The 26,698-nt window shown below is 40.0% G+C and overlaps 9 protein-coding genes across 9 annotated transcripts; 3 read left to right on the top strand and 6 right to left on the bottom strand.

Moving 5' to 3' along the window:
• The first annotated feature begins 205 nt into the window (after positions 1-205).
• Positions 206-1,072, top strand: BDF20DRAFT_295434 (uncharacterized protein). Its single transcript, XM_053075128.1, has one exon. It carries the CDS (start codon positions 397-399, stop codon positions 955-957), a length of 561 nt encoding a protein of 186 aa, XP_052939281.1. The 5' UTR covers positions 206-396; the 3' UTR covers positions 958-1,072.
• BDF20DRAFT_852824 (uncharacterized protein) lies at positions 893-3,281 on the top strand. Its single transcript, XM_053080104.1, has 3 exons — positions 893-1,871; positions 1,980-2,667; positions 2,778-3,281. Exons 1-3 carry the CDS (start codon positions 1,188-1,190, stop codon positions 3,170-3,172), a joined length of 1,767 nt encoding a protein of 588 aa, XP_052939280.1. The 5' UTR covers positions 893-1,187; the 3' UTR covers positions 3,173-3,281.
• A 210-nt stretch (positions 3,282-3,491) lies between these two features.
• BDF20DRAFT_852818 (protein-tyrosine phosphatase-like protein) lies at positions 3,492-4,693 on the bottom strand. The gene has a single exon (XM_053080103.1). The coding sequence runs from the start codon at positions 4,619-4,621 to the stop codon at positions 3,617-3,619; it is 1,005 nt and encodes a 334-aa protein (XP_052939279.1). The 5' UTR covers positions 4,622-4,693; the 3' UTR covers positions 3,492-3,616.
• Positions 4,694-6,251: 1,558 nt separating this feature from the next.
• On the bottom strand, positions 6,252-7,780 carry BDF20DRAFT_815039 (general substrate transporter; the record flags this gene model as incomplete). The annotated part of the gene is made up of 2 exons (XM_053077040.1): positions 6,252-7,581; positions 7,668-7,780. 2 exons carry the CDS (start codon positions 7,778-7,780, stop codon positions 6,252-6,254), a joined length of 1,443 nt encoding a protein of 480 aa, XP_052939278.1.
• A 5,315-nt stretch (positions 7,781-13,095) lies between these two features.
• Positions 13,096-14,227, bottom strand: BDF20DRAFT_295386 (uncharacterized protein). The gene is made up of 2 exons (XM_053075127.1): positions 14,065-14,227; positions 13,096-13,978 (listed from the first exon to the last, which is right to left on the bottom strand). The coding sequence occupies exons 1-2, from the start codon at positions 14,181-14,183 to the stop codon at positions 13,159-13,161; spliced, it is 939 nt and encodes a 312-aa protein (XP_052939277.1). The 5' UTR covers positions 14,184-14,227; the 3' UTR covers positions 13,096-13,158.
• A 1,390-nt stretch (positions 14,228-15,617) lies between these two features.
• On the top strand, positions 15,618-17,662 carry BDF20DRAFT_852809 (Alpha/Beta hydrolase protein). Its single transcript, XM_053080102.1, has 4 exons — positions 15,618-16,283; positions 16,391-16,802; positions 16,881-16,939; positions 17,021-17,662. Exons 1-4 carry the CDS (start codon positions 15,695-15,697, stop codon positions 17,590-17,592), a joined length of 1,632 nt encoding a protein of 543 aa, XP_052939276.1. The 5' UTR covers positions 15,618-15,694; the 3' UTR covers positions 17,593-17,662.
• A 34-nt stretch (positions 17,663-17,696) lies between these two features.
• BDF20DRAFT_852805 (acyl-CoA N-acyltransferase) lies at positions 17,697-18,806 on the bottom strand. The gene is made up of 4 exons (XM_053080101.1): positions 18,521-18,806; positions 18,408-18,443; positions 18,107-18,310; positions 17,697-18,013 (listed from the first exon to the last, which is right to left on the bottom strand). The coding sequence occupies exons 1-4, from the start codon at positions 18,699-18,701 to the stop codon at positions 17,904-17,906; spliced, it is 531 nt and encodes a 176-aa protein (XP_052939275.1). The 5' UTR covers positions 18,702-18,806; the 3' UTR covers positions 17,697-17,903.
• A 334-nt stretch (positions 18,807-19,140) lies between these two features.
• BDF20DRAFT_985289 (uncharacterized protein) lies at positions 19,141-21,822 on the bottom strand. Its single transcript, XM_053085187.1, has 5 exons — positions 21,215-21,822; positions 20,981-21,143; positions 19,914-20,817; positions 19,577-19,807; positions 19,141-19,486 (listed from the first exon to the last, which is right to left on the bottom strand). Exons 1-5 carry the CDS (start codon positions 21,723-21,725, stop codon positions 19,256-19,258), a joined length of 2,040 nt encoding a protein of 679 aa, XP_052939274.1. The 5' UTR covers positions 21,726-21,822; the 3' UTR covers positions 19,141-19,255.
• A 658-nt stretch (positions 21,823-22,480) lies between these two features.
• Positions 22,481-26,527, bottom strand: BDF20DRAFT_295336 (uncharacterized protein). The gene is made up of 3 exons (XM_053075126.1): positions 26,359-26,527; positions 26,082-26,283; positions 22,481-25,995 (listed from the first exon to the last, which is right to left on the bottom strand). The coding sequence occupies exons 2-3, from the start codon at positions 26,101-26,103 to the stop codon at positions 22,532-22,534; spliced, it is 3,486 nt and encodes a 1,161-aa protein (XP_052939273.1). The 5' UTR covers positions 26,104-26,283; positions 26,359-26,527; the 3' UTR covers positions 22,481-22,531.
• Between the last annotated feature and the right edge of the window lie 171 nt (positions 26,528-26,698).

The following is a 26,698-nucleotide window of genomic DNA, read 5'->3' as shown; positions in this document are numbered from 1 at the left end:
CAGTAAAACAACATGAAAGCAAATTGGACATTTACTTTTATGGCGGAGTCTGTACTGTTGACGAAGTTCGCAGAGTGGTCATTCAAATGGGATCAAAAAAGGGACGCGAAAAGACATTTGAAACGGTAGTGGACCTAGCCATCCATCATGTTGAAGGTTTTTGGTCCTTTAGGTCAGCAAATGAAATGAATCAAAAAGAATGAGGCTACCAACAAAAAAACAAGATGCATTTTATTCTTGGAATGTAACCATGGAAAAAAAAAAAAAAAAAAAGGAAAGAGAATGAAAGGATGAAAGCGAGGAGGACCTAACGGAAGGGGGCGAGCAAGAAAAGGAAAACAAAGACTTGAATGCAAGGACAAAAAGAAATGACTTGAAGCGCCAAAAACAAAAACTATGGTGATTGTAAAGCGGTTCGGTAGTATAAGGGTAGAAGTAAAGTTACAAGTAAGGTATCATGGGAGGCATAGGGGGCATGGGAGGCAAAGGTGGAAGAGGAACCATAGGGCTCATGGGAGGCATGGGAATCAAGGGAGGCATAGGAGGCATGGCAGGCATGGGAGGCATGGGACTGATGGGAGTTACAGGAGGCAATGGCAAGGAAGGTACGGGTGGAATGGGAAGGACAGGACGAGCAGGTTCTGGGTTCCAGATAGGCAGCCAAATAGTAGGTGGGATAGGTACAGGAACATTAGGGGTAACGGGTGGGACAGGTTGGAGGGGTGGAAGAGGCATCGGTACCAGACCCAATTGCTGTTCGTGAACGACGTCCTTGTTGCCTGCTTCCTGAGCGATATCAGCAGCCGAAACGAGTTGAAGGAGGCTAGCGAAGAGACCCAGGAAGATGATAGAGATAGAGCTTTTCATGTTTGTGTTGTTTTGCGTTGTGTTGTGTTGTGTTGTGTTGTGACGTTTTGTAAAGAAAACTCGATTTTGTTTCAACAAGCTAGCATTTAAATAATGGAAGGGTCCAACTTGTGCCTCATCTGACTCTTTGAAAAATCCAACTTTTCGAAAGTTTTGAACAAACGCTGTAGAGTCGATATTTATCACGAAAAAGAAAAAGGCGATCCAAAAAAAAAAAAAAAGTTATTTCTGTCTGGAAGCAAGCATGCTTTTGATTAAATACAGTCGTATTCATCAACGTTTGCTATCTAGGAATACGTATTTATACTTTCTAAGGGACAATGTATTTATACCATTTTCTGCGTGTGCAGTATGGATGGAAGCATTGCCTGGACAAAGCTACCGAAGTGACTATGCAAGTCGCGATTGTATGTTCAAACGTACCCATGCGCACTCTGATAAAAAAAAATTCTGTTGTACCTCATGAATGGCAACTGCATATGACCCATTTTCTTGGAATGGACGAAAAAGTCAATGCACAATGTGGGTTGCACAACGATAGAGGCATTTGTCCGTGTGTCCTTTTTTTAATTGTTGATAAAAGAGATCAGGCCTCTCTCTCTAGTGAAATAATCAACAGCTTTGTTCTCTTTCCTTTCATTCATTCATTCCTCGTTTTGATGTTGATAAATAAGCACTCCTTTTTTTTCTTTCTAGCTGCCACTCGTTTCCTGTCAAGTGTCACATGTCAGCAACAACAAGACACTGATACGAGTACGTTTGACCAACGTGTCGATCGCTATGATTTCAAGACGACGATAACTGCAGACATGCATGACGGATTCACCATTGAATATAAAAATTACTATAAAATTGTGACCAATACCATCACCTCCAAGGTGTATTGTCTCGTGGGCTTTGATCAATCCACACCGGAAGAATGTGCCTCTTTTACGAGCGTTTCTATTCCTGTCCAAAACATCAGCGTCGAGACAGATACGTATGCTGTGATTCCCTTTCTTGAGGCAAGTGACAGTTCTCTTTTTTAAGGATGCGTCTACATGTTGGTTTGATTGTAATATCTGTTGTTTTTATTTTTATTTTGGGGGTGTGTGTGGGGGCGGGATCGATAGTTGTTGGATTTACGAAACACGATTATTAAAACCGATACGACGAATATCACCTCACCCTGTATGGTGGATAGCAGCCACAGCCTCGATACCACGGCGACGACGGTACCGGACATGGTGTTTTCTCAACAAGATGTGTATGGAGCCAAGTACGTCAGCTTTTCCGGGCATGACGATAGGCTTTCACCGCTTCAGAAAGCCAGCTGGTTGATGTACGTGGCGGCGTTTTTTGATGTGGAGGTCAAGGCGTATTCGATCTATCATCAATTGGCCAACAATTACCATTGCCACCGAGACAATGTGTTGGGTTTGATGCAGTCGACGGACAAGGCGGCTGTGCCTGTGGCATGGACAGACTATGCGCCTTCTCGTTCTGTGTACACGGTGCACAGTGACGCTTACTACCAGCAGTTGGTGCAAGATGCGGGGGGCCGTCTGGTGGCTACGAATGCAGCACAAGACGATACCTTCAACGCCAAGGAGACGAGGGATCGACTTGGGCTGGCGATTGCGCTACGAGGGGCGGAGGTCATTGTGGACCAGAGTGCTGTCCGTGTGGACTATTCGGCTTGGGTCGCTGGCAATGCCGAGTTTTTTTCACAGAGCGATCGTCCTCCCATTCAAACAATAGCGGCTATTACCAACAAGCAAGTGTATACAGTCCATCGATTACAGAAAAATGGAAATTCAGGTAGGGTTAACGCTACGGAAAGGGAGCTAGGCAGACAGACAGACAGGCAGGCAGGCAGGCAGACATACAAAGAGTGCTTATGTAGTATGCTTTTTATGTCTACATCATAGACTGGTATCAAAGGTCCCACGCACGTCCTGATGTGGCCTTGCTGGACATGATCCATTGGCTACATCCTGAGTATGTGATAGAGACAACACAGACATTTCCTGTATGGATCACGGGCTTCGAGGGAAGGACAGCGGTGACAGAGAAAGACGAGGGTAGCTGCCATAACCGTATGATGGCCTCTGTTGCTTTTGACCAATCCAGATGCACGATTCAAAGCAATGCCAACCGCCGGACGATGGTGCGCAAAGCGGGCAGCAGTGTGAGTGCGAAAGCAGGCATCTCTGTAGGGTCGATTGTGTTTGGATTCTTTTGTATCGTGGTGGGCATTTGGCTCTTCCGCCGATATCGACGCAGACAAAAAAGACATGCATTCTATCAAATGCACGAGTTTTAGATGGATAAGAAAGAGAATCACACATTTATTATATTATATATTATTCATCAAATAACACTTATTAATTTATTTATTTCAAATTCTTTTTTTTTTTTTTGGATTTTTTTTTCTGATTTTTCAACACGAAGAATAAGCTCGCATCACCTATGGACGCGTCCTGTATAACATAGCTGCGCCTTAATGAAGAGTAGATATAAAGTTTTCTTTTTTTTTTTATTCGTTATAATCAATACAATAAATAAAGAAAAAAAGGGGGAGGGGGCGGTGAGGGAGGGCAATAGGATGTGCATGATGATAATAATAAAGAAAAAAAAAAAAAGGGAGGGGGGGGGCAGGGAAGGAGGAATACAATTTTTTTATACACAATAGGAGGAAAGAATGAATTATTTACAGCTTAAAGATGTAGGTATAGTTTTCTAGATGCATTGTCATGGTTTTATCTGTTCAACAGCAAACAGGAGCCGTTTTTTTAATGAGAGACCAATTCGTGTTATTTTTGGAGGGTGAGGCATCTGTTGTTGTTGTTGTGGTAGTAGTAGTAGTAGTAGTAGTAGTAGTAGTAGTAGTAGCTGTTGTTGTAGAATTAGAAGAAGGAAGACGAGGAGTCGATGCCTCTGGAGCAGAGACGGTGACTGTATCGGTAGCGGCTCTAGCCGTCGTAGCAGACCCCACAGACTCAGAGAGGAGCAGTAGGGTGTCTTCACATGGATTCAGCCTTTGTAAAATCAGCAACTTTTGCTCATACTCTCGTAACTGAAATAACAAGTTGAGGTTTGGATTGATAGGTGGCGCTAGTTTTTTTGCATAGTGATAGGCTTCTTGGAGAGGCAATTGAAGTAATTTCATAATGTAGCCAATGATGACGGTGGCGGAACGAGCAATACCGCACTGACAATGAACAAGGATGGACTGCTGCCGTGCCCTGGCCTGGTCTATAATGTCGATGGCCCTGTCGAGATCAATATCGCTGCCATGATACCAAGGTAGTTTCATGAGGGTCATGTTTTGATGATACTGATGGGGTGGGGTGGTAATGGTCACTTCCGCAGCGACGTTCAAAATGACGGAAATATCGAATTGAGCTAAGAGGGTGGTATCGAGTGCGTTCTTTTCTGAACCAAGGTATAAATAGGGCATGATATGGGAAGGTCCCTTTGGATAAGCATTTTTGTTATCGTAACGAGGTTCATGAAGCAATGGATATTGCGTAGGGCATAAAGACGGTGATGTAGTAAAAGAAGAGGAAGAAGGTGTGGTAGCAAAGGAAGCTGTGTGAGGCGGCGGTGATGTAATGGCCGAGAGAGAAGCCGATGACGAGGAGGATGAACAAGTAGAGGTGGAGGAAGACTCTGGTGAAGGCGTTTTTGGCAGGCACAAAGAGAGATTCTTGCTGTTGTGTTTTCTGCTGTTGCGCATACTGAAAGAAGTAGAAGTAGCTGTGTAAATCATGATCGGTCTGAATTGGTATAAGTTTGTTTACTTTTTTTTTTTTTTTTCTTTTTTTGCAAAGCTAAAGGAAAGAGAAAAGAAAGGATCCATCCATCACTTCTATATTTTTTTCAAAAAATAAAAAAAAAAAAAAAAAAAAGTTTAAAACAACCGTTTATGTACAGTAATTAGGTTGACCAATCACATGAAAGATCCTTAATTAAATCCTGCCTCCTTTTCCCTTTCGTTTTTTGTTAGCTTTTTCCCTTTTGTCTTTATGCAAATTGAGAGCTGCTATTACGCCACTTTTCCCAAGCATTCAATGTTGAGTATTTGATTGATAATGATAATGATTGATGACGACGACTCCTTTTTTTTTTTTATATAAGAAATGAAATATAAAATAGAGCAGCCATTGTAGCTATTTATTGGGTAATTAGTAATAATGAACAATAGGAACAGGATACTATTATTGTTATTGTATGACGAAAAAATGGCCCTTTGAATCGAGATACCAACATTGGATTTATTTTGGGTTACTGTCCGAAAAAAATATAAAAAAAAAGTGAAACAAATTTACCTTGACAACGACAGTGATGTAGGTAGAGAGAGAGCACCTTTTTTAAGTAAATGTTTATCTCTGGCTTTTTTTTTTTTTTTTTTCTGCTTTTTTTGCCCATTCGATCCGAACTCTAGTTTATTTTTATTATTCTTATACATGGATGCATGCCATGCAAGTATATAAAGTATCTAATGAATGGAACAGAAATCTGCATTTTCATTGCTCGATAGGCAACCCATGTCGAATCCATTAGGTTTTTTTCTGCGGAGAACCCGTATGTATGAGCGCTCATTCACCTGCAATGAGTGAGTGCATGCATGTCTGCTTTTATGTTCAAACGCTCTCATCACTCGTCTATATGTCCGTGCAGCCGATGACCGATGGTGGTGGTGGTGGTACAGAACAATTTAAAATGATGGAGGCATTGACTCTCCGTCCATAGCCGCAAAAAAAAAAAAAGGAAAAATTTTAAAATTCATTGTTGGTTGGTTCCTGGAATTTGCACTAAATCTTGACAAAGATCTTAACATGGCTTTGAAATAATAAACATTCCTATTGAATCGCAGTTCACGTGGCGTTCTATTAAACACTAATAAAAGCTTTTTTCAACACACTCAAGATGTTAAAAATAGAAATTTGTTTAAAAAGGGTGTTCGTCGTTTATTTGGAATTGATCAGATAAAAAGAAAATGACTTGTTGCGAAAAAACGGGGAGAGAGAGAGAGAGAGAGAGAGAGAGAGAGAGAGAGAAGAGGGGAGCAGGGGGGATGATAGAAATAAATAAAAAGAGAAATGAGGAAATATGCTATTTGATATAGTACATTCGGAAGGTATAGAGAAAGAGAAGCGAGGTAGTAACATGTTGAAAGATGACAAGATAGGGGATTTGACCAAGCTGGGAGAAGAGAGGGTTGCGCGAGACAAAAGGTGATGATAAGATACTAGTAAAATAATAAAGTATAGGAGGGGGTGGGGGGAGAGCGCGGCTGAGTAGAAAAAGAATAGCAGCAGTAGTAGTAGTAGTAACCAGCAGCATTAAGAGTAATAGAGTAGTAAATAGAGTAAGTTTGGGTTGAAGAGGAGATAGATTTATTGAGCTACTTCAATGTGAGAATAATGATGGCTCTTTTCTTCGTCCTTATTGTCTCCTTGATGACTAGCATCAGAGCTACTGCCAGTACCATCTTCAACATCCTCTGTCTTCTTCTTATCGTGATCATCAAGATCCTTACCGGTAGTTTCGGGCATGAAGAAAGTGACAAAGAGGAAACCAAACAAGTTGATGGCGACAAACACAATGAAAGAGTAAGTACCCAAACCAGCATTCATTTGAGGCCAGATCGTGTTGATAAGGAAGTTAAAGAACCAGTTAGAAGCACCACCCAAAGCAGAACCAGAGGCCAAAGCGTGCATGGGCAATAATTCAGGAGCAATCATCCAAGGAATGACACCACAACCCATACTGTAGGAACCGGTAAAGATAATGGCAGCAGCAATGGCCAAACCACCAATACCTTGACCTCCGCTGGAGTTCTTCAAGCTAGAACCAAGGACCATGAAGATACAGGCAATACAGGTACCACCGGTGGAAATCATCATGAAACCCTTACGACCCACCTTGTGCATGAAGACGACAGAAACCAAGGTAGCGCCGATATTGACAGCAGCATCGGCCAAGGAGATGTTGGAGGCAAGCGTAGCATCACCAAAGATTTGAGTAAAGAAACCAACAGAGTAGACGGACATGGGACCGATACCACCGACTTGGTTGAAGGCTTGAATGACCATGACAATCACTGTGTTCCAGCTCACGTGTCTGTCCTTGCAGGAGATGATATCCCAGATGGTCATTTGCTTTTGTTGGCTGTCCAATTCACGTTGACGAGCAGCGAGCATGCCTTGGTATTCTTCTTCAATATCGACATCTTTGCCACGCAATCTTTGCAAAGCAGCATAGGCTTCGTCGTATTTTTGATTGGCACAGAGACGACGAGGACATTCGACGGTCAAGAAGAACATACAGGCCAATTGAATAGCAGCAATGATGGTAGGAATAGCCCAGAGTGCACGCCAGGCAGGAGCATAAGCCATGGAACGACCGGCGATCTGTGTCAAGAGAATACCCAGATTCAAGAACAATTCGAAAAGAGAACCAAGCGCCCCGCGCGATTTGTTGGTAGAGATTTCAGAAACGTAGATAGCAACAGAAGAACCACACATACCAGCTGCGATACCGACCAAAGCACGACCAAAAGCGTACATGGTCAAGTTGACTGCACAAGCCGATAAAATACCACCTGCAATCATCCAACCGCAAGACATCATAATGTTATCACGACGACCAAACCAGACATTGAAGTATTTACTAGCAATACTACCAAAGAAACCACCGACAGCATAAGCACCAATGGTATAGCCCCTAAAGAGTTTTTTTTGGGTTAGTCTCGAGGAGAAAAAAAAAAAAAAAAAAAAGCTTTTTTTTGTTACTAAGTGCAAAATCTTTACCAAACGTCGAAATTCATTGGCATACAGCCAGGTAATACACCATCGGGAGTGCCGGGTAAACAATGATAAGAGCCATCTTCTTCAATGACACCCATAATGACTCTTTCAGGCATATTAGGTACACCTTTTTTTTTTTTTAAAGAAAAAATAAATATGTGTCAATTTTTTTGATTTGCTGTCAAGAATGTCATAATAGATGAACGATAACTTTACTAATATGCCAACCGACGTTGAAACCGGAGAGAGCTGCCAAGACAGCACAAGCTGTCATATAAGCTGGAAAGGCCAAATCCTGTGACTTTTTAACTGTGGACATAATTTAAACTGTTTGTTGTAATTGTCGGTATTATTTCACTGTTGACTGGATAATTTTTCTTTTTTTGTCAAGTGGATGATATCTGCTTTTTCTGGTGTGCTTTTTCTTTTTTTCCTCCTTGATTCAAATGAAAAAAAAAAGAACAAAAAAAGTGGGTGTTGTCAAAAACAAAAAATGAAAAGAATTTAAAAAAAAAAAAAAGATAAATTGAAGAAAGAACAAACAAAAACGAAGAAGAAAAGCTTTTGGTTTTTTGTTGCCTATGAATAAAAAAAAAAAACTAAAATAAACGGATGAAAAAGTGGTTCTTTTTATATAACTTTTTTGTTCCTTTCTGTCTTGTCTGTTGCTTATGATGGTTACCTCAAAAAAAAAAGTGAGCCTCTGTCGAGACGATTGCCTATTTTGGCAAGTATTATACCCCACAAAAAGTTACATCCAGAACTCTCACTTTTTTGATTCGTCGTGTTAATTCGTCTGTCCTTGTACATTATTTGGTAAGAGCTATTTCTTTCTGAGATCCAACTTTAAAAAAAAATCCAATTCATCATCACAGGTACAACACACCTTTAGACAATCAATTTACCGTGTATTGGAACTGAGCAAAAAAAAAAAAAAAAAAAAAAAAAAAAAAAAAAAAAAAAAAGATGACGATTTCATGATTCTGTCATCCAATTTCTTTTCTGTATTTTCTCTTGACAAAGGGGATGAGGAGAAAAAAGGACGCGCGCTACATGACAAAATAGAACAGGTTGCAAAAAGGAATAGGTTGCGGGCGTATCATTCTCTCGTGCTTCCTGTTTTCATTTTAGCAACCAAAAAAAAAAAAAAAACCAAAAAAAAAACCACGATCTGGAAAATGTAAGGGTATAACTGATGGAAAATTCACAAGCGAGTAAAAAATCTCAAAGGGGGCTAAACCATTTCACTGTATGAGTTGCAAAAAAAATGAGAAAAAAAAAATCTGGAAGCTCATGGTGAAAAAAAGCCCATGATTTGCTTTTTTTGGCACCGCACAGCAAAGAGGTCAATCATTTCAGTGGCGTGCAAGCGAAAAAAGTTGCTCGCGTGTGAATTATACCGGTACAACAGGTGCCTAAAAAAGACCGCTGCCTTTTTCTCTTTGGTCTCTCTTTACATTATTTGGTGTTCATCAAGTCAAAAAGGGCAATCCTCTCTGTTGCCTGTGTTATAATTCCCATAAAAAAAAAAAAAAAAAAAAAACCGAGCACACACACACATCGACAGACCGTCAGAGAAAATTAGACTGCTTGGAAAAATGACTTTTATTTACTCTTTGAACGGTAAAAGTAGTATCACAGTTTCGGTAGAAGCAAAGGAAGGCTGTCTCCACATCTTCCCCCAGTTTAACAAAAAAAAAAAAAACACACACACACCCAAACAAAAGGAAATTTTCTCAAAAAACCATTGTTGTTGGCTATAATTCTCATCGTGTTCATTTCACACCATGATGTGGATTGTCTTGATAAACAAAAGGGCAACGGGGGCGACATGTGAGGGTTTGAGCAGGGGTGGCGGGGCGGGGAGAAGAAAAAAAATGAACTGTCATGCTTGGCTAATTATGTGCTAATGAGCGTCGTCGAAGGCTAAAAGAAAATGCGACAGGATCGTCACCCAGTAACAATCGCAGACTAGTTTAAACACACAATGATTCAAAGTCAAGGTGAGATAAGTGGGCCATGTAAAAAAAAAAAAAAACTAGAAACTAGAGATAAAACTACTGCGCGCGCGCGCGCGCGCGTGCGGTGACAGAAATTCTCTTATTAATCGCAACACTAAATAAAGAAAAAGATACATCATAAATCACTCTAGTGCAACATGAAAATAGGCGCAAAAAAAAAAAAAAAAAACCGAAATCAGAAATCGAATGAAAAAAAGGACGGTGATTGTGTCGAATCCATTCATACACATTCTTGACTCAATTTTCATTGAGTAGGTATGTACCGTAGTAGCGAACCTGATAAAACGGCAATAGTCAAAGAGAGCAGTAACAGGATCATATCACTGAGTTGGACGTGGGCCTTTGTACGTCAGCCAAAAAGCAAGTTTTTGCATTGAAGATGCCAACTGATTTTCACAGACACCCAACAAAAAGGAAAAAAAAGACAGTTAAAAATTGACATATTCTCCAACAGTGTCCAACATATGACAAAGAGAAAAAAAGATAAAAAGAAAATTACCGGTTATAGGAAATGTCATATTATCTTTCTTTGATAAAACTTTAAAATATAATAATGTGGGGTTAAAAGAGTAACGGTTACAAGAAATACTATATACATCTCGTTTTCAGATAAACCCTAATTATTTGTATTAACTATGCCATTGTTACCAACGTAAGCATGTGCATTTTGACTTTTTTTTACCCAGTAAAGTGGGTTCGGTACTCTGTTTCATGGCACGATGACACCTATATACATTATACATGTATATAGTGTGTATATGTAGGTATGTGTGTTGGGTGTGTGTACACATATGACTAAAAAAAATACTTGGTATTCCTCGTGTACCAACTATAATGGAGATAATTTACCCACACCGGCCAAACTTGGGGGCTCTTGATTTTCTGTGAAAGGGATCAAGATATACGCCATTGTATATGGTTAGAGTTTTCTCACCGTTTCGTTCTTGTTATAGTGTCGTTTTTTAATGCAAGAGCATGAGCCGTAGGGAAAGTCAAACCTTTTGTTGAATTATACTTGCTATCTTTAATATATATGCCTAACTCAAAGCGTTGATGAACATGACAAACACTCTAAACTGAAACTCACGTAATACACAAAATGGAGTTCTAGTAAAAAAAAAAAAAAAAAAAAAAAAAAAAAGACTCCAAAAAAAAAAAAAAAGTGTCAAAGCCTTCAAACACTACACCGGAAAAATAAAGAAGCTAAACACGATGGTACTTTACGCGAATGGAGGGGATATCAGTTTAAGAATAACAATACCTTCATTTCATGCAAAAAAAAAAGGTTTTGTGTTGGTGCCAACAGTATCCAACTTTATCCATAGACTCTGATTGGCAAACAAAAAAAACGTAAAAAAAAGTTTTTTTCCTTTTTTAGATAACATTCACAGTGGATCCCCCATTACCTCCGGTCCGAACACAAAGGTCGATAGCGAACCATCGCTCTATCGCCCAAGCAAGTCTTTGACTTAGAGCAAAGGGCCATCCTCCCCTTCATATACTGTTCCTATACCATTCTTCTTTTCCCAAGCCCATCAAAGATACCTGATGGTCCCAGCTGAAAGCACAGAGGATCCTGTAGCGAAAGCATGTGAGACTGAAAAGACGGACGGACATAAAAATACGACCCCTCTGTCGTATTTGAGGCACGATGGCAATATTATATGAGTAGATCATTCAAAACGTCTAACGAAATGTGAAATAAAACTTGATCTCAGATATGAGTACTGCTCATATCTTCGTTCCCGTTAGGTAAGCGGTGTGTTCGATTGCATACATTTGAACCTTAGATGCTATGTATAGTAACCAAAGATAAAATAAGAAAAGAATATAGATTAAGAATTGAACAGGTTATCTTTCTGAAATATGTTTTTTACTCGGATTATCTATGACTATAGGATATTTACGTAAATAGCAGGATTGATCTATGTACTCATAGGATAGTTTGATTCAACAACCAAAACATAGTAGGTCATGTTACTGCTCCCTGGGCATAAAGTAGGGTTGGAATTACAGAAAAGGCTCAAATCACTCTTTAACAATACAACAACTGTTCACGAAATCAAAAGAACACGACGCACGATATCTCTTCCAAGCCAATATCTATCATCACTCCCCCACACTATTTGAGCTACGCAACGGGTGGCCGATAGATATTGAAGGATAGATGTAACTGCATGGTCACCCTGGATCTACCGGGATAACAAGTTACAAATCAGTCCCTGCTCTGGAATAGACAAGTAAAGGAGAAAACCTATTATTTTACGGAAACCCTTTTGACTCACTGAGTATTATCTGATCCTAATACATACATCGGCGTCAGCGATAGAATCTTGATATACACATTTCGTAAACAGCAAACAGTACAACTCTTGATGGATAGCAGTAACTTTAGTTTTCTTTGGTTTGTTATTTGAAAGAGAAATAAAGAGGGTGATTTGATTTCGCTAAGCTTTCGTGTTTACTTTCTCTTGTCTTATTCCTCACTCTTTCATTTCACAGTTAAAATCGACGAATAACCACAACACACATAGATAGATCCCGATCCATTTTTTTGTTGACAGCCACTATAGATAGATGAGTGCCCTTTACTGCAGCCGTCTTTTCTGGAAATGGAGACGGTGGTTCGATTCTATCGAGCAGTTTCCGTTGTTATTTCCTTCTGATAATAAAAAAAGAAAAAAATACTACAGGACTGTGGTCCATGTTGACTGATATTATTTCCGGACAGTATGAATACTATCCCCTGATATCTTTTTCAATGACTGTGCTCACCATGATGCTCGTGAATAAACAACCGGTGAGCATTGGAGCTCACGTTATACATACACAACTTGGGCAAGAGGTAGAGAAATAACTTGCCAGCAAATTGTTGTGAATCGATAGGTTGATCCAATCAATGATGCTGGTCAACAAGGAGGATTGTATGCCTGAGAGTGGAATTTCAATAGAATAAGGATGACCTTCATCGTACTGGTTTAAAATATAGATATTTTCCGGAAAACGGATAAAGCTTCTCCAAGTGTACAAAAGGTTGCTCTTCTTTGGCATAACATTTTTTTTTTTGTTATGTTCATGAAACCAAAGATCACGCTTCGTCTTTGAAAAAAATAAAAAGTAGATACTAACTCAACCATGCACGCTTTTTATAGAAGGTAGGATGGCTCATTTGAAAGCATACTTTCGTGTGCTTTGAGTTTTAGATGTCAGCGGAGAACTTTAACAATCCTGCAGTTTACGAAACCGGCATCTAAGCTTCCTCTCCCGTCGGCAGCTCATGGCAGTATTATAAAAGGAAAGTTCTATTTGCTTTGTGCATAGAAAGCCTCATTTTATCAACGCGATAAAACGTTGATTTGATACCAACTTTCTTTTCTATAGAAGGGATCTTTTCATATCATTCGGGTCCCGACAGCATCCTTGTTTTGAATCAAAGAAAGGGGCCCGGCGGGAAAGGGTTACTTTTTTTATTGTTAGAATAACATGCGGTTTTGTGTTAAATAAAAGTAAAACTGTACAATGAATGCAATGGCTAAACCAAGTATTGTCAAGCCAATCGTTGCTCTTCTCTTCGGTGCTGATTTGTTCAACTGCCATTGCTGACGTCGCACCTTCCATGTCTCTTTTAGATTTTCCATTTTGTCGCTCGAGTCCGGTGTCACTTTCACCATCAAATAGGCGTGATCGCTCGCACTGTAATCTCTGTTGCCTATCCATTTCTGCTTCACTTCCATACACCGTACCATGGTCCAGTCTAATTTCGCTTTGAATAAGCCGAAATAGCGAGGATTATGCAACGTGATCTCGTCAGGATCCCACGGATCGTAGAATCCTGGATTGCGGGCCTTCTTCAGTGTCTCTTTTTCGAATCCGCTCACGAACGTCAGCAGCCCTAGGGGTAAATGTTTAATGATACGAACAGGAAGCATCGAGAAAGGAAATCCGCCAGCTGCTAATCTTAGGTTGTACGCGTATTGTTCGTCTTGGTCGTTGCGGAACACGGCCATCACATGCCGGTCAAACCAATTACTCTCTGTATCCCCCAACGACATCCATCGGTAGCGGTCGCGTGCATAGGTTCGTGATAGACGAGCAATAGAATGGGCCATTGTATTCAAATCCCCGCTGATAATCTGGTGAGGATACTCCTCTATCCGTACAGCAGCATCTTCAAACACATCGGCAAAGTTGTTGATCCGGTCAATGATGCCTGTAAAGACCTCTAAATGCACACAGTAACATAGAATAGGTGGCAATTTGGGTGCTTTTATTGTTCCTACTAATGTGTATCGTCTAAATCATAGAGCATGAACACAAGAATCGCTTAACAACCTTGTTTGCCTTCTTTTAAAAAAAAAAGCTTTCCCCCTTTTACTTACTCTCCTTTTCTTGGTTCCTTCAACCATGATCCATGTTTTTCCCAATCAAAAGCCTTTTTACTATGTTTCAGCACTCTAAAATCCACGTCGTATTTTGACAAGATGGCATTGCCATGCATTCCACCGCCCTATAAACCATGCGATAGGAATCAATGTCATTACCGTCGTTCTCCTTCGCAACCATGGGGTTTGTTTGTTTGTTTGTTTTTTGTTTTTAAAGACAACCCGCCCCTAAACTTACAGCATCCCGTAGCCTACGGACAGGACTATCCAATTCATGAAATTCACAAACAAATCCTCCCAATAACTTTAATGACTGACATAGCTCTTTCATATGATCTCGATGGCCTGATCGTTTCACAAATATATCTACTTCTTGCAATAGAATCACATCCGGATCTAAATCTTGTATGGTCTTGATGATGGCTTCTGACTCTATGTTTTGTTGGAAAAAAAAAAGGCAAACGCGTGCGGGAAAAATTCAATGTGAGTGACCAGGTTCTCGATTGCCAATTTTTTTTCTCATGTTTTCTCTAATACTTTGAGGGAAAAGCATCATCAGTTACCATAATTCCGTTCTACATTCCACTGTAAGATCTTTAACGAGTCGGGAATAACAACAGGTGTATCTTTTGAACGGTAGTCATGTATAATAATTTTGCCAGGTGCTGGTAAAGAGGTAGGCGAGTAACTGTCAGTAGGCGTCATGGTGGATAACGAAAAAAAAAAAAAAAAAGAAAAGAAAAGGGGAAGGTCCTTTTTTTACTTTATAATTAAAAGAAAAAAAGATTTACATAAGCTCCAAATCACCATTTTTAAGCTTATAATTTGGGACAATTTTTCCGGATGAATTGAAAGAATTTATTTTTAGCCTATCGGGAAGGAGAAACAAAAAAACCTAGAAAGAGTGAGTGCCGAAATCAAGGTTGGTTACCTGTAACTATCTCAATCTCTTTAGAAAAGAGAAACCGTGTTCAATACGGCGAAAAATAACATTACCTGCTTGTAACTGAACGCGTGGCAGCGATAAATTTGAAGCGTTTGTTCAAAAGGCGTTCTCATATACTAGTACTGCATTCTACAGATAACTGATAGCTCCACACTGCTGTTCATCAGCTCAGTGAAAGAGGAAACAATACGACGCCTCATCCATTCCTCGTTTTAGCCTATGTTCGGTTTTGTCACGTTCTTTTTTGATATCATGAGAGCTTGGCCATTGTTATGCTGTAGCTCTCTCGGACGCTTTGACAAATGGAAGGCTCTCATACAAGGTTGTTTATTTTTTAAAAATGTCCATACAAATAAGTCATTGGAAAGGCTTGATTTTTGATTTGTGGAATCTCAAATGTGATCCTTGGTTCATCCCAACCATCGGGGTTTCAATCGACATTGTACAGTAGCTTTTGTGCGGGGTTCTAAGTTTCTAAAAATGGAATCCTCCAACCTAGTTTTTCTGTCAATGCGTGTTGGTGTTTCTGCTCACTTGAATCAGATCAAGAAAAAAAAAAAATCGCAATTTTCGCAACTTTTTTTTTTTTTTTCCCAACAGTATACATATTTTCTTTTGCAGCTTACCATTTGAAGGCTTCTTTTCCAATTCTTTGCTTTTTGCTAATTCACTGTGAGCAACATGGCTCTAACAGACGATGTTACATCATGCTTAATTGACAATAACAAGCTTTTCAAGGATATCATCTATACAGCACAATATACTGCCACTTCTGCCAATCATCTTGGTTACAATGACAGTAGTAAACATAACAGCAGCAGCAACAGCAGCAACAGCAGCAACAGCAAGCCTTTGCCACCATGCTTCGATCTCAAAGATGCCTATCGAACACAGGCATTCGCCACCACCACGGTCCCTCACGACATCGAAAACCCTAGCGTCAAGCGTATCCAAAGAAGGCTTGTGGACAAATTCCTGCTTACGATGCGATCTTTTATCTCTAGCTTACTCTCTTTACCGATACTCGCTCTTCTTGTCAGTGTAGCCATCTATAAAACCACGGTGCTTCACCTACAATCATCAGGCGATCAACGACATCATTCGATGGACGAGAAAAAAGAGGCGCTCGATGAGCTCTTATCACAGGACGAAACCTACTATATTCGACGCTGGGGCTATGCATGTGATACACATCAAGTCTTGACACCCGATGGATATATATTGAAAATGCATCGCATCTATAAAAAAGGTCCACCAGAGCCTTCTCAAGGTAAATCTCGAAACTTTTTCAAGGCATGCCATTTTTTTTTTTTTTATCAAGAATTTAGTGAGTTTAGAAAAAGAGAGCGAGAGGCTAAATTCACTCCTATGGAATAGGTGCAAAGGATACCAAGAAAAAACCTCCTGTACTTCTTGGTCATGGTTTATTCCAATGCTCAGGCGCATTTGTGTTAAACGAAGAAAAATCACTTGCCTTTATGCTTGTGGATGCAGGCTATGACGTCTGGGTGGGGAACAACCGTTCGATTGCAGGATTCGGCCATATCTCACTCTCCCATAAAGACCATGAATATTGGAATTGGGGCCTCAAAGAATTGGGTGTGTACGACTTTTGCTCCATGGTGGACCACGTCAAGGTGCATAGTCAAGTGGACAAGGTCGCGTATATCGGCCATTCTCAGGGAAATGCTCAGGCTTTTGTTGCTCTTTCGTTGTGTCCTGAAATTGCAGATAGCCTGAGTTGTTTCATCGCTTTAGCGCCTGCTGTGTATGCCGGAGAACTTGTCAAGTAAAGTATGGACAGAAAATGGATGTGAGAAGGAAGAGAGAGGCTCATTTTACTTTTATTTTTTTTTGTGCATTTTAGAAACTTTCCTCTAAGTTTACTTATCGGGTTGAACGATTGGTTTTATACGTTATTATTTGGTAAGAAAATGAAAAGCTTAGGGTGTGTGTGTGTGTGTGTGTGTGCATGTGTGTGTCTAAAACCCTTTTTCACTTCGTTAGGCAACGGTTGCTTTTTACCCATCATGTCGGTGGCTCAACAGATCATAGGACCCAAGATTTTCTGCTTTATGGCTTACAGCATGTTTTCGTATTTGTTCAATTGGTGGGACCATCATTGGTTACGTAGAAGAAAAGCCAAGTATTTTCAGTTTACCCCGCGGCCGGTGAGTGTCCGCCTGATTTCAGATTGGATTTCTGGATGGGGACGTCAAGGCGTACTATTATATGTTCAATCACCACCACCACCACCACCACCACAACAACAACAAGATGGCTACAGGGCCACATCGATGACGACGACCACTGTCTCCAGCATGCCATTACCTTTGTCAGCAGTGGGTAGCAAGAGAAAATTGCCTTTAGTGGTTTTCTATGGAACGGCAGACTATTTAGTAGATGGCCAAAAATTTGTGGAGAAGGTTCAAACATGTAACCCCTTCCCTATGTTAGATTTAGTTCATGTCGAGAGATTAGAAGGATATGAACACATGGATACCATTTGGGGCCATGATAATCATATCACTACGTATCCCATTATTTTAGATCAACTGAGCAAGGTATCTTATCCATGAGAACACCATAGACATTCACTCTACTATTTACTTTTTTTTTAATGAAATAAACATCCCCATCAGTTACCGCGTTTCTTTTTTATGGCCAATCGATCTCCTGTGATATGGATTTTAAGAAATGCGTGACCCGCGTTCTAAAGAAACCGGGTCCGCTATGTCTCTCAAAAGATCATGGTCTATCAATGAAGAGTGTAGATATGAGTTTATGCAGAAACGTCGATGTCATTACGTTTCACAATAGTATAGCGGGGTATGTTTATTTATTCTACATGACTACAACAGTATGAGGATGGATAACACTACAGCAGAGATTATAAGCGTGCCTTTTCTTGAGGCACATACCATGCCATTTCAACCTCCTTTTGTTGAAATCCACACTTTTGGTAAAACGGTACATTCTTTTCTGAACAATCCAAGATGACTTTTTTTGAAAAAAAAAGAAAGAAGGCATCAGCAACGCATGGAATTCCTCTGTTTGCGCCGTGTAACATTGCCGAGATGATTTTAAAATTACCTTTGTAGCATCCACGTCGAGCACCAATGTATTTAAGAGCTTGGATGATTCTTAGTCCTAATTTCTTGCCTTGTTGATGTTGATCCACGGCTATATCTTCAATATGACCTACCAAGCCATTATGGTGAACAAACTTTCTCTCGACGAGAATGGTGCCGACAGCAACGATTTTATCGTTCTTGTCAGAGATGGTGATCGTATGGTCTAATCCATGAAGAGAGGGTTAGCCCGATGTTGGAAGGTATCCTGTTTATAAATAAAAGAAAAAAAAAAACAAAAAAACGCAAAAATGCTGCCTTACATTGATCATTATGCTTGTACATGTACATAAAACGGTCTGTTTTATTATTTCATTTAGAAAGGGTCACAACAGGATAGAAAGCAACGTTTCCCATTTCTTTGGCTCTTTTTTACCTAAAAATTCCTGCTCTGTTTGATGTCCCACTTCTGTCAAAACCTTTAATACGTCAAGAAAGCCTCTTTCATAATCCTTTGAACGTAAAGCTCTCAACGTATAACCATCAGGTAAGGCTGCCTGTACTTGAGGGTCCAGCAAGGAGTCGTCAAAAAGAGTGAGATCGGATGGAAAAGTCATATTCAAGCTATACTTTGGAGAAAAAATAAAGAAAGGGCCAAAGAGAAAAGGGAGAACTTTTTCTTATATAGAGACGCCCCGCGGGACGAACAATCAAAATTGAATTCCCCTTTTTTTCCTCTTAGAAAAGAAGCTCCTATCCCGCGGATGAGGGAGAGCGAGACGTTGTGGGAACACAAAACCAAAATTCATTGATGGGCCATGCTCATTCAACAACCCCACTATTCAATTCAAACAAGCTATTGTGCATTTAGAAATTTTTCTTTCTTTTGTTTCGACTTGTTGGAAATAGAAAGAGGATAACTGACAGAAAGAACGATAATATAATTAGAAAAAGACAAAGATGCAATTGGAATAGGATAGGATATAATAGAATAGAATATAAGGTAACGCTATGTAAGTAAGTAAGTAAGTTTGTAAAGTATATATGTCTGTATGTAGGTCGAAAGATAGTAGTAGAGGAAAAAAAAAAAAAAGAAAATGACTGGATGGTAGATTGTAAAAATGAACGAAATGGATACCATGATAGTAAGAAAGGCCCCGCTCCTCTATCATTATTGCTTCTTCAGTTTGGCATACACTTCATCACTATGGTAGAGGCATTGCTGTTTATCAATATCGAGAACCGTGATCAGTGTTTTCAAAAAGGCTTGTTCATATTTTGAATTCTCGAAAATCGTTGTCAAGTTCGCTGAAGGACATCTTAAAAAGTTGGGAGCAAATACCATAGCCAGATTAAATACGTTCATACGTGTCTTTTCAATGACCTCCGCTTCAGCAAAATCCTACACATGGCAATTCAATTAGTTTTTTCCACTGCTTTGTTTCTCTGTCTATGGCATCCTTTTCATCATGCCCCGCTCCATGATCCATACCTGCAGAAATCGAATCATATACAAGGTGATGCGTCGATTGATATCGGGTAAGGAATTTACCAAATCCAACAATTTATCCTTGTTTTGCGCAAATTCAATACAATCATGGTAATATTCAGAGGGAATCAAAGGCTCTGCCAAATCTCGTAGCCAGAATTTCAATAAAGAAGCAGGAACGTGAGGATCATGAACACCGGTAGCGTCATAGTGACCATTTTCAATACGAATACGCTAAAGGATGGGATACAAACCAAAAAAATCAAACTTTAGTACTGGCATCGTCCCCACTTATGTGACCATAAAAAAAAGGGGGGGGGGAAGAGATGTCCCACTTTACCAAATCAGTGACGGCGTCTGCATCACCAGGTATACGAAAAATGCCTTCTGTCATAATACCATTGAACTCATAGACGCTTTCTGTCAGAAAATGAACAATTTTGGGTATCTTAAGGTCTTGCCATGGCGCGTTTAATTCCATAATGGTGTCCAAAGATTCACCGAAAACAGACGGTTTGAAAGGAGCTATCATGGCCCTTTCAATCTCTGCTTCCGCCAGTACTTTGCCTCGTGCTCCTCGTTCGCATATTCTCTTCAGTTTGTGTTGTACATATTCTGTCAAAATCACAATATCATTTTCCTTTTTGCTGTTATCATCGTGGTCGCCGTTGCCAACGCCGTCGCCAACGCCGTCGTTGTTGTTGTCGTTGTCGTTGTCGTTGTCGTTGTCGTTGTCGTCCTCGTGGTGGCGCTGTTCCTTTTGTTGCTGCTCAACGAATCGATACAGATAGCTCTCCAAATTCTTGGAAGGCGGAAAGCTAATACAAAGGACGCAGAAGATCACCCAGCCTAATCGACGACTCTCTGGACGAGGATTATGGTTGAGCTGCCGACATATTTGAACATAAATCTCGTCTCGTAATGGACCCCTCGTGATACCGTAGTTGAGCAATTCTTGACAGCTGGTGATAGCGTTAAATTGCCGCGGTCGAGGTCGGTCTTTCATGAGCATTTGCAGAATCTTGAAGCATCTCAAAGCATCCTTTTTATGGCTGTTGGAAACCGTCGGGTTAAGAATGAGGGGCTGTTTGAGGTTGTCCTTTGTCCAACATAACAGTTCATTTCTGGGTATCGTACGCTTAAATAATAACAGCCCCTTTTTATGCGTTGCAAAATATTTTCGAGCGAATCCTTCAATGGCAAATTGGTTGATATCGTCTTTAAGATTGGTCGGTAGAGATCGTCTAAATGAAATGTAAATAAATAAATCAATCAATGATTCCATCAAACCACGAGTTTATAGGAGGTTTGTCTATAAATACATAATATGTATATTGTATACGGGGAAGGAGAGGGGTAGGTGCGAAGGATAAACACATATATGGATATGCATGTTTGTATGCTTACTTTTCTAAACTCGTATTATTCTTCTGTTCCTGCAGAAGATTGCTGCTCTTTTGTTGTTGTTTACATTGCTGCTGTTGTTGTTGTTGTTGTTGTTGTTGTTTTCGTGATGGTCGATGCTCCTCCTTTTCTTCAATAATGCCTATTGAACTACTCGTTTCTAAACCTACCCAAAAAAAAAAAAAAAAAATAGATTCAGTGAAATGCGACACTGGCAAAATGGTACTCAAGACGTACCATGATTGGCATATTTGTTGGCATTTTGCTGTTTCATATTAAAATTGATCGAAAAAGCGGAACCAATAGAAGTCCTTGCCAACTTTTTACGATAACTTTTAAAGATATTATTATAATGATGGCTGTCAGTAGGCGGAGAGGCTAAAGGAAGAGGAGGTACAGTGGTCGTGCTAGGAGAAGGACTAGCCATACTATGACTGTTCGGATCCTGCTGTCCTGATTTCTTCATATGGTTTTTAAAGTCACTCTCTGAAGCTGATCGTTGATGTTTCATCGTACTTGATCCACTCGTCAAAGGCGTCGTGCACATAGGCGGAGTTGAAGACGGTATCATCGCACTTGTACGTGAGCCAGTGGCAACTGTCCTCAGGGTGTCAGGAAGGTCCAACGATCGACTGTGTCGTTTGCTGACAAGACTCCTATTGTCTTGCTCGAGAAATCGTTGTGTCGTCTCTAGCAAGAGTGAGGAACCAGCCCCACTCATGCCATTCGTAGTAAAAGAAGTAGTCATGTATATACTATGCACCTATGCGTTCAAAAAAGAAACAAAACTGTATATATATAAAAAAAATAGTAGCGGTTAAGACGACCGAAAAAAAAGAGCACTGATAAAAGCGTAGAAAAGAGTAAAAAAAAAAAGGCAGCTAAAAGAATTGGCTTTTTTTTTTCAGGTTACAATAAAAAACGACAATGCTAAAAAAAAGGAGTTGTTTTGTGTACGTTCAAGGTCGAGAAAGTAACCAATCATAGGGTTCAGAATCCTTATTACCCTCCAAATCCAATCGGATAAAGAATACTCTTTTCAAAAACTTTGCATTACAACAAAAATGGCCCTGTGACATGTCGAATTTGAAGTTGTAAGATTACACATAGAGAAAAGCAACCATAAAGCTTGTTCATCGTTTAAACAGGTTTTCTCAAACGTGTTTTCTACTGGTCATTTTTTGAAATCAAGGTCGAAACTGCACCCTTTCATTGCTGTGTCTGAAATCAGAAGGTGGGGGCTTTCTTTATACTTTTTCTGATTTGCATGAATCAAGTAAAAAATCATTATGAGCCACTGCAAAGTTCGCAGAAAATGTTTTAGCTCTGTTTTGATCTAAAAAAGAAAAAACTAACCCAATAAATCACCTTAAAAAAGATGGTGCAAATCTATCTTTTCGATACGTGACATGTTACACAATTTTCGTTATGTTTTATACACTGAACAATTAAAAAATGCATGAATGAGTGAGTATAGGAATAAATAATAGAGCATAAACTCAATAACGTCTTTTCAGCATCCAAAGAATTTTGTAAAATATACAGAGAATAGTCTTATTCCATAGCTTCTGACTGGGCTTCATTAGGATCTTCTGCAAGACTCTCTACGGCTCTTGCTTCCTTATGAATAACTACGACAGGGTTATTTACAGTTTCGTCTGGTTTTACAGATGCATTATCATCATCATCATCATCATCATCATCATCATCAACAACAACATCGTTGCTGTGATCCTTAGAGGATGATTCCACTGTGCTCTCTTCAGTGACGGTAATGGTAGTTGTGATGGTCGTGCTGGCAGATACTTCTTCTTTGTCAATTATAACAGGTGATGTATTGTCGTGAGGAACGTCACTTTCATCCATCATCACTGTATCGTTATCATTGCCAAAAATGGCTTGCTTTACAGTAGATTCATCGCTCGCAGGATCATCAATAGCATCTAGATCAGCGCTCTCATCCTTGATCGTATCTGAAGCAGCAGCCGCAGCCGCAGCTTTTTCTTCATTCTGCTTATGGTATGCCGCAATACCATGAGAAACGACATCTACTATTCTAGAAATATCACTGTTTTCCTCCTTCTCCTCCATCACTTCATTTGTATCGCTTGGTGATTCCTGAATTTGTTCAGGTTGACCATCATCTTCTTCCATGGGTGTTTCTATCGCTTCTTCTTCAACATCTTCATGACTAGCTATTTCAGTAACGTCTGTATGTGTTTCTTGCGAAGGTGCCTGTTCGTGCTCATTCTCATCTATCGCTGATTCCTCTGCCATATCCTCTTCTAACTCATCTTCACCTTCGTCATCATTTTCAGTCACCAAGTCACTTTCAGTAATAGACGTTTTTTCGTTATGTTCATGCTGTTGTCCTTCACCCTCCTCTTCTTCATCCTCGTTTCCGTCGTGATCACTGCTCACATCGGAGGGATCTCCTGCAATGACAGGTTCATCTTGTCGAAGATAGCCCTCTTCTGTGAGTTGTCCATATTCTGTTTCCGACTCTTCTTCTTCTTCTGCAGAATGGACTTGATCTTCGTTCTCTTCATTATTGTCATCACTCTCATTCACAATAAGAAAGCTTTCTTCTTGATCCTCTTTTGCTTCTTCTTCTTCTTCTTGTGCTTCTTGTGCTTCTTCCTGTTCGTTCATTCCGTCATCAGAAGAATCATCAATCAATAAGGGTTCATCATGACTATGTCCGCCCTGAACACGGTTCTGAGATTGTTCGTAATGTCGATCATTATCCCCCTCTTCGTCATAACTGGCATAGCTTTCTTCTTCATCATAACTTTCTTCCATCGTATGGTCTTCATTGTCCTCCATATACTCTGTTTCTTGATTGATATATTCATTTTCATCATAAGCATCTTCTTGAACACGATCATATTCATTGTTCTCATCGTAATCATAGTCCTCCTCTTCTACTACTTCCGTGTTCTCTGTTTGTCCAAATCCACTCAATTGAGATTGTTCCGGACCATGACTCTGCAGGCCTTGTTGATTGAATTGTTGAAGCTGCTGTTGTAATTGGTTCAGCTGTTGTTGCTGTTCTGCATTCAAATACAATCCGTTGTTGTTTTCATAGCCTTCTGTATAAGCTTCGTTGTTGCTTTCTTCCTTATCCATCCTATTCTCCTCCTCCTCCTCTAGAGCTTGATCTTGTTGGTCTTGGTACATTTCAGTCACCTCGTTTTCCAGCATATCTTGGTCGTACTGATAACCATCCTGTGCTTGTTCTAAGAATGATGTGCCATGGTCCATGTCTTCGTCTTCTAACTCAGGATCATAGTCTCCTTCTGTGTCCTCCAAAAGTCGCGCTTCCACTGCCAGCTCATTCGTGACATGACTCAAGAAGACGGGAATATTCCGCTGTTCAGCAATAAAACGCGTGAAAAGATTCCTCAAATTGTGATTCATCCATTTCTCCTTTTCGGTTCCTACAATGCGCAGAATGTAACGATAATGCTCGTCTTCAATCGTACCCTCAACGTGCTTTCGCTGTTGTGGATGACCTGCTGTAGCGATCGACGCATTGTCTTTTCTTTCTCGTTTAATGGCGAAATGTAATTCGGACGCACTGTGGATACAAGGGCTGATAGGAATCAATTTGACCAGATTGTAGGCTTCACCAAGAATCACAATGTCGTAACCTAAAAGTTTACTCACAAGCTGACGGACGTCTTCCAATCGACTCGCCCATACACTTTGGACACGAGCAAGTCGTTTATCTTTCTTTTGTATCATTTGTTGAAGTTCATCAATGTCTTTTTGAAGGTTCGCCAAAGTACTTTGAGGAATAGAAATTGTCTCACACTCTTGCTCATGCCCTTGCTGCTGTTGCTCTTGTTGCTGAAGAATTTGTACCAAAAGATCCTTATTCTCCTTTCTTAATCGTTCCAATGTACTATGACGAATCGCTTTCAATTGTGCTGAAGGGCTATCCTTACAATACATGATTTTTACAGTCTTGAATCCTTGGGTATCTGGGTCAATCTCCTTATCCTCAAAGGTAACTTGCTGTTCAGCACTCTCTTCTTTTCCAGTCGCAGCAGCAGCAGCAGCAGCAGCAGTCGCAACAGCAGGAGCCGCTGTGAAAGCTTCCAATTGTTTTCTCTTCTCAATTGTTCTATGTAGCTCGTCTAGTTGTTCCTTTGTTGCTTTGTATTTCTTTTCCAATAGTTTCTGTTGGGTTTGAGTCTCTTTCAATTCTATCAAACGAGCTTCTTCTTTCTTTTGAAGTTGAGTCAACACTTCTGTCAGACGTGCGCCTGAAGCCAGAGATTCGTAAGGCCCTGGCATAGCGGTAGTGGTATCATTACTGGCGACTTGTAATATCTGTTCAGAAAATTGTTGCGTTTGAGTGGTCAATTTGTCCTCTAATTGCTTGAGAAGTGCTTCGAGTTCCTGAATTCGCTTTGTTTTGAGGTCATCGAAGGTAGTACTACTGTCCTGCTGTTGGTCTGTAGTTGCTTCTAATGAAGTAGCACTGTCATACATCTTTAGCTGACTTTCCAGAATTTGAATATGCGTCTTCAGGGTATCTTCATTCTGTTTCCAAAGATGCTGAGCGGCTTCATCTTTTGCACGTAACTGTTGGTATTCCAGCATTTTTTGCTTCATCTCGTCCAGATGTTGCTCCATTGTATGGACAGCATTGAGCTGATCCTTTAATTCCTCTTTGTATTGCTCAGCCACTAATTGATAGTACTTGTACTCCTCTATTTCTTTCGTCAGTTGATAAATGATACTTTCAGGTGTTCGCGCATTGTAGGTTGTATTGTTACTGTTGGCAAGATAACAGGCCCATGCATCATGCTCAGCTTTTAATTTCATGTTTTCGGTTTCTAGTACAAAGTTACGCTCACGGATCGTGTCCATCTCTTTCACTCTGTGAGCAAGGCTTTGTTTTTCCTCTCGAAGTAATTCAATATTCTGGTTGATACGTTTATAGTAATTCAAGTCTTTCTCCAACTTTTTCTTTTCATCTTCGATCTTCATCAAACGAGCAGAGACATCTACGAAGGGGGGGGGGAAGGGTAGAACTGTGTTGGCATGGCATTTTTTGGACGACCCTACTCTACTCTGATCGTTGCAAACTTACGATAATAATCTTGCATAATCATTTTCACCTTTGCTTCGTTATCATTGTCATTATGGCTACTGCTAGTACTACTATTACTGCTGCTAGCGTAAGGGTATCTATCGTCTCGATCATGTATTTTTCTCTTTAGCGCACGGATTTCCTCCAGTAACTGTTGCTCATGTTGAAGCGTCTCGATGACTTTCTTTGACTTTTCTTCAAGCTATAATATGAATTCATGATAACGGTTACTCTCGCTGTACTAGATCAGAAAGCAACAAATTAGTGGGATCGAAACCTTACAGATTTGTTTAAATCAGCATTGCTCTTCTCTAATAGTTCCATATTGCTATTTAGTTCGTTTTTTGTTGCGGTAAATTCATCCTGGGTCGTTTGTAGCATCAATGTTTGCTCTTTCACTGTTCGTTCAAGCTTTGCTATTTTATCTCTTTCTTGCCCCAAGGCGTCGGTCACATTTTTCTACTCATTCAAACCATGAAGAGAAAAGTATTACACATGTGTTCAACAAAATAAATCGATATCACCACTTTGTTGCTCGTTTTTTTCAAACATACCATTTCATCGATATGCTTTTCTTTAAATTTAGCTAAAGTCTCTTTGGCTTCGTCATACCGACT

This window comes from Mycotypha africana, assembly GCF_025528875.1.
Source record: "Mycotypha africana strain NRRL 2978 chromosome Unknown BDF20scaffold_2, whole genome shotgun sequence".
Lineage (NCBI taxonomy): Eukaryota > Fungi > Mucoromycota > Mucoromycetes > Mucorales > Mycotyphaceae > Mycotypha > Mycotypha africana.
The sequence above is the reverse complement of the archived record's forward strand: the minus strand, read 5'-3'. Positions and strand labels throughout refer to the sequence as shown.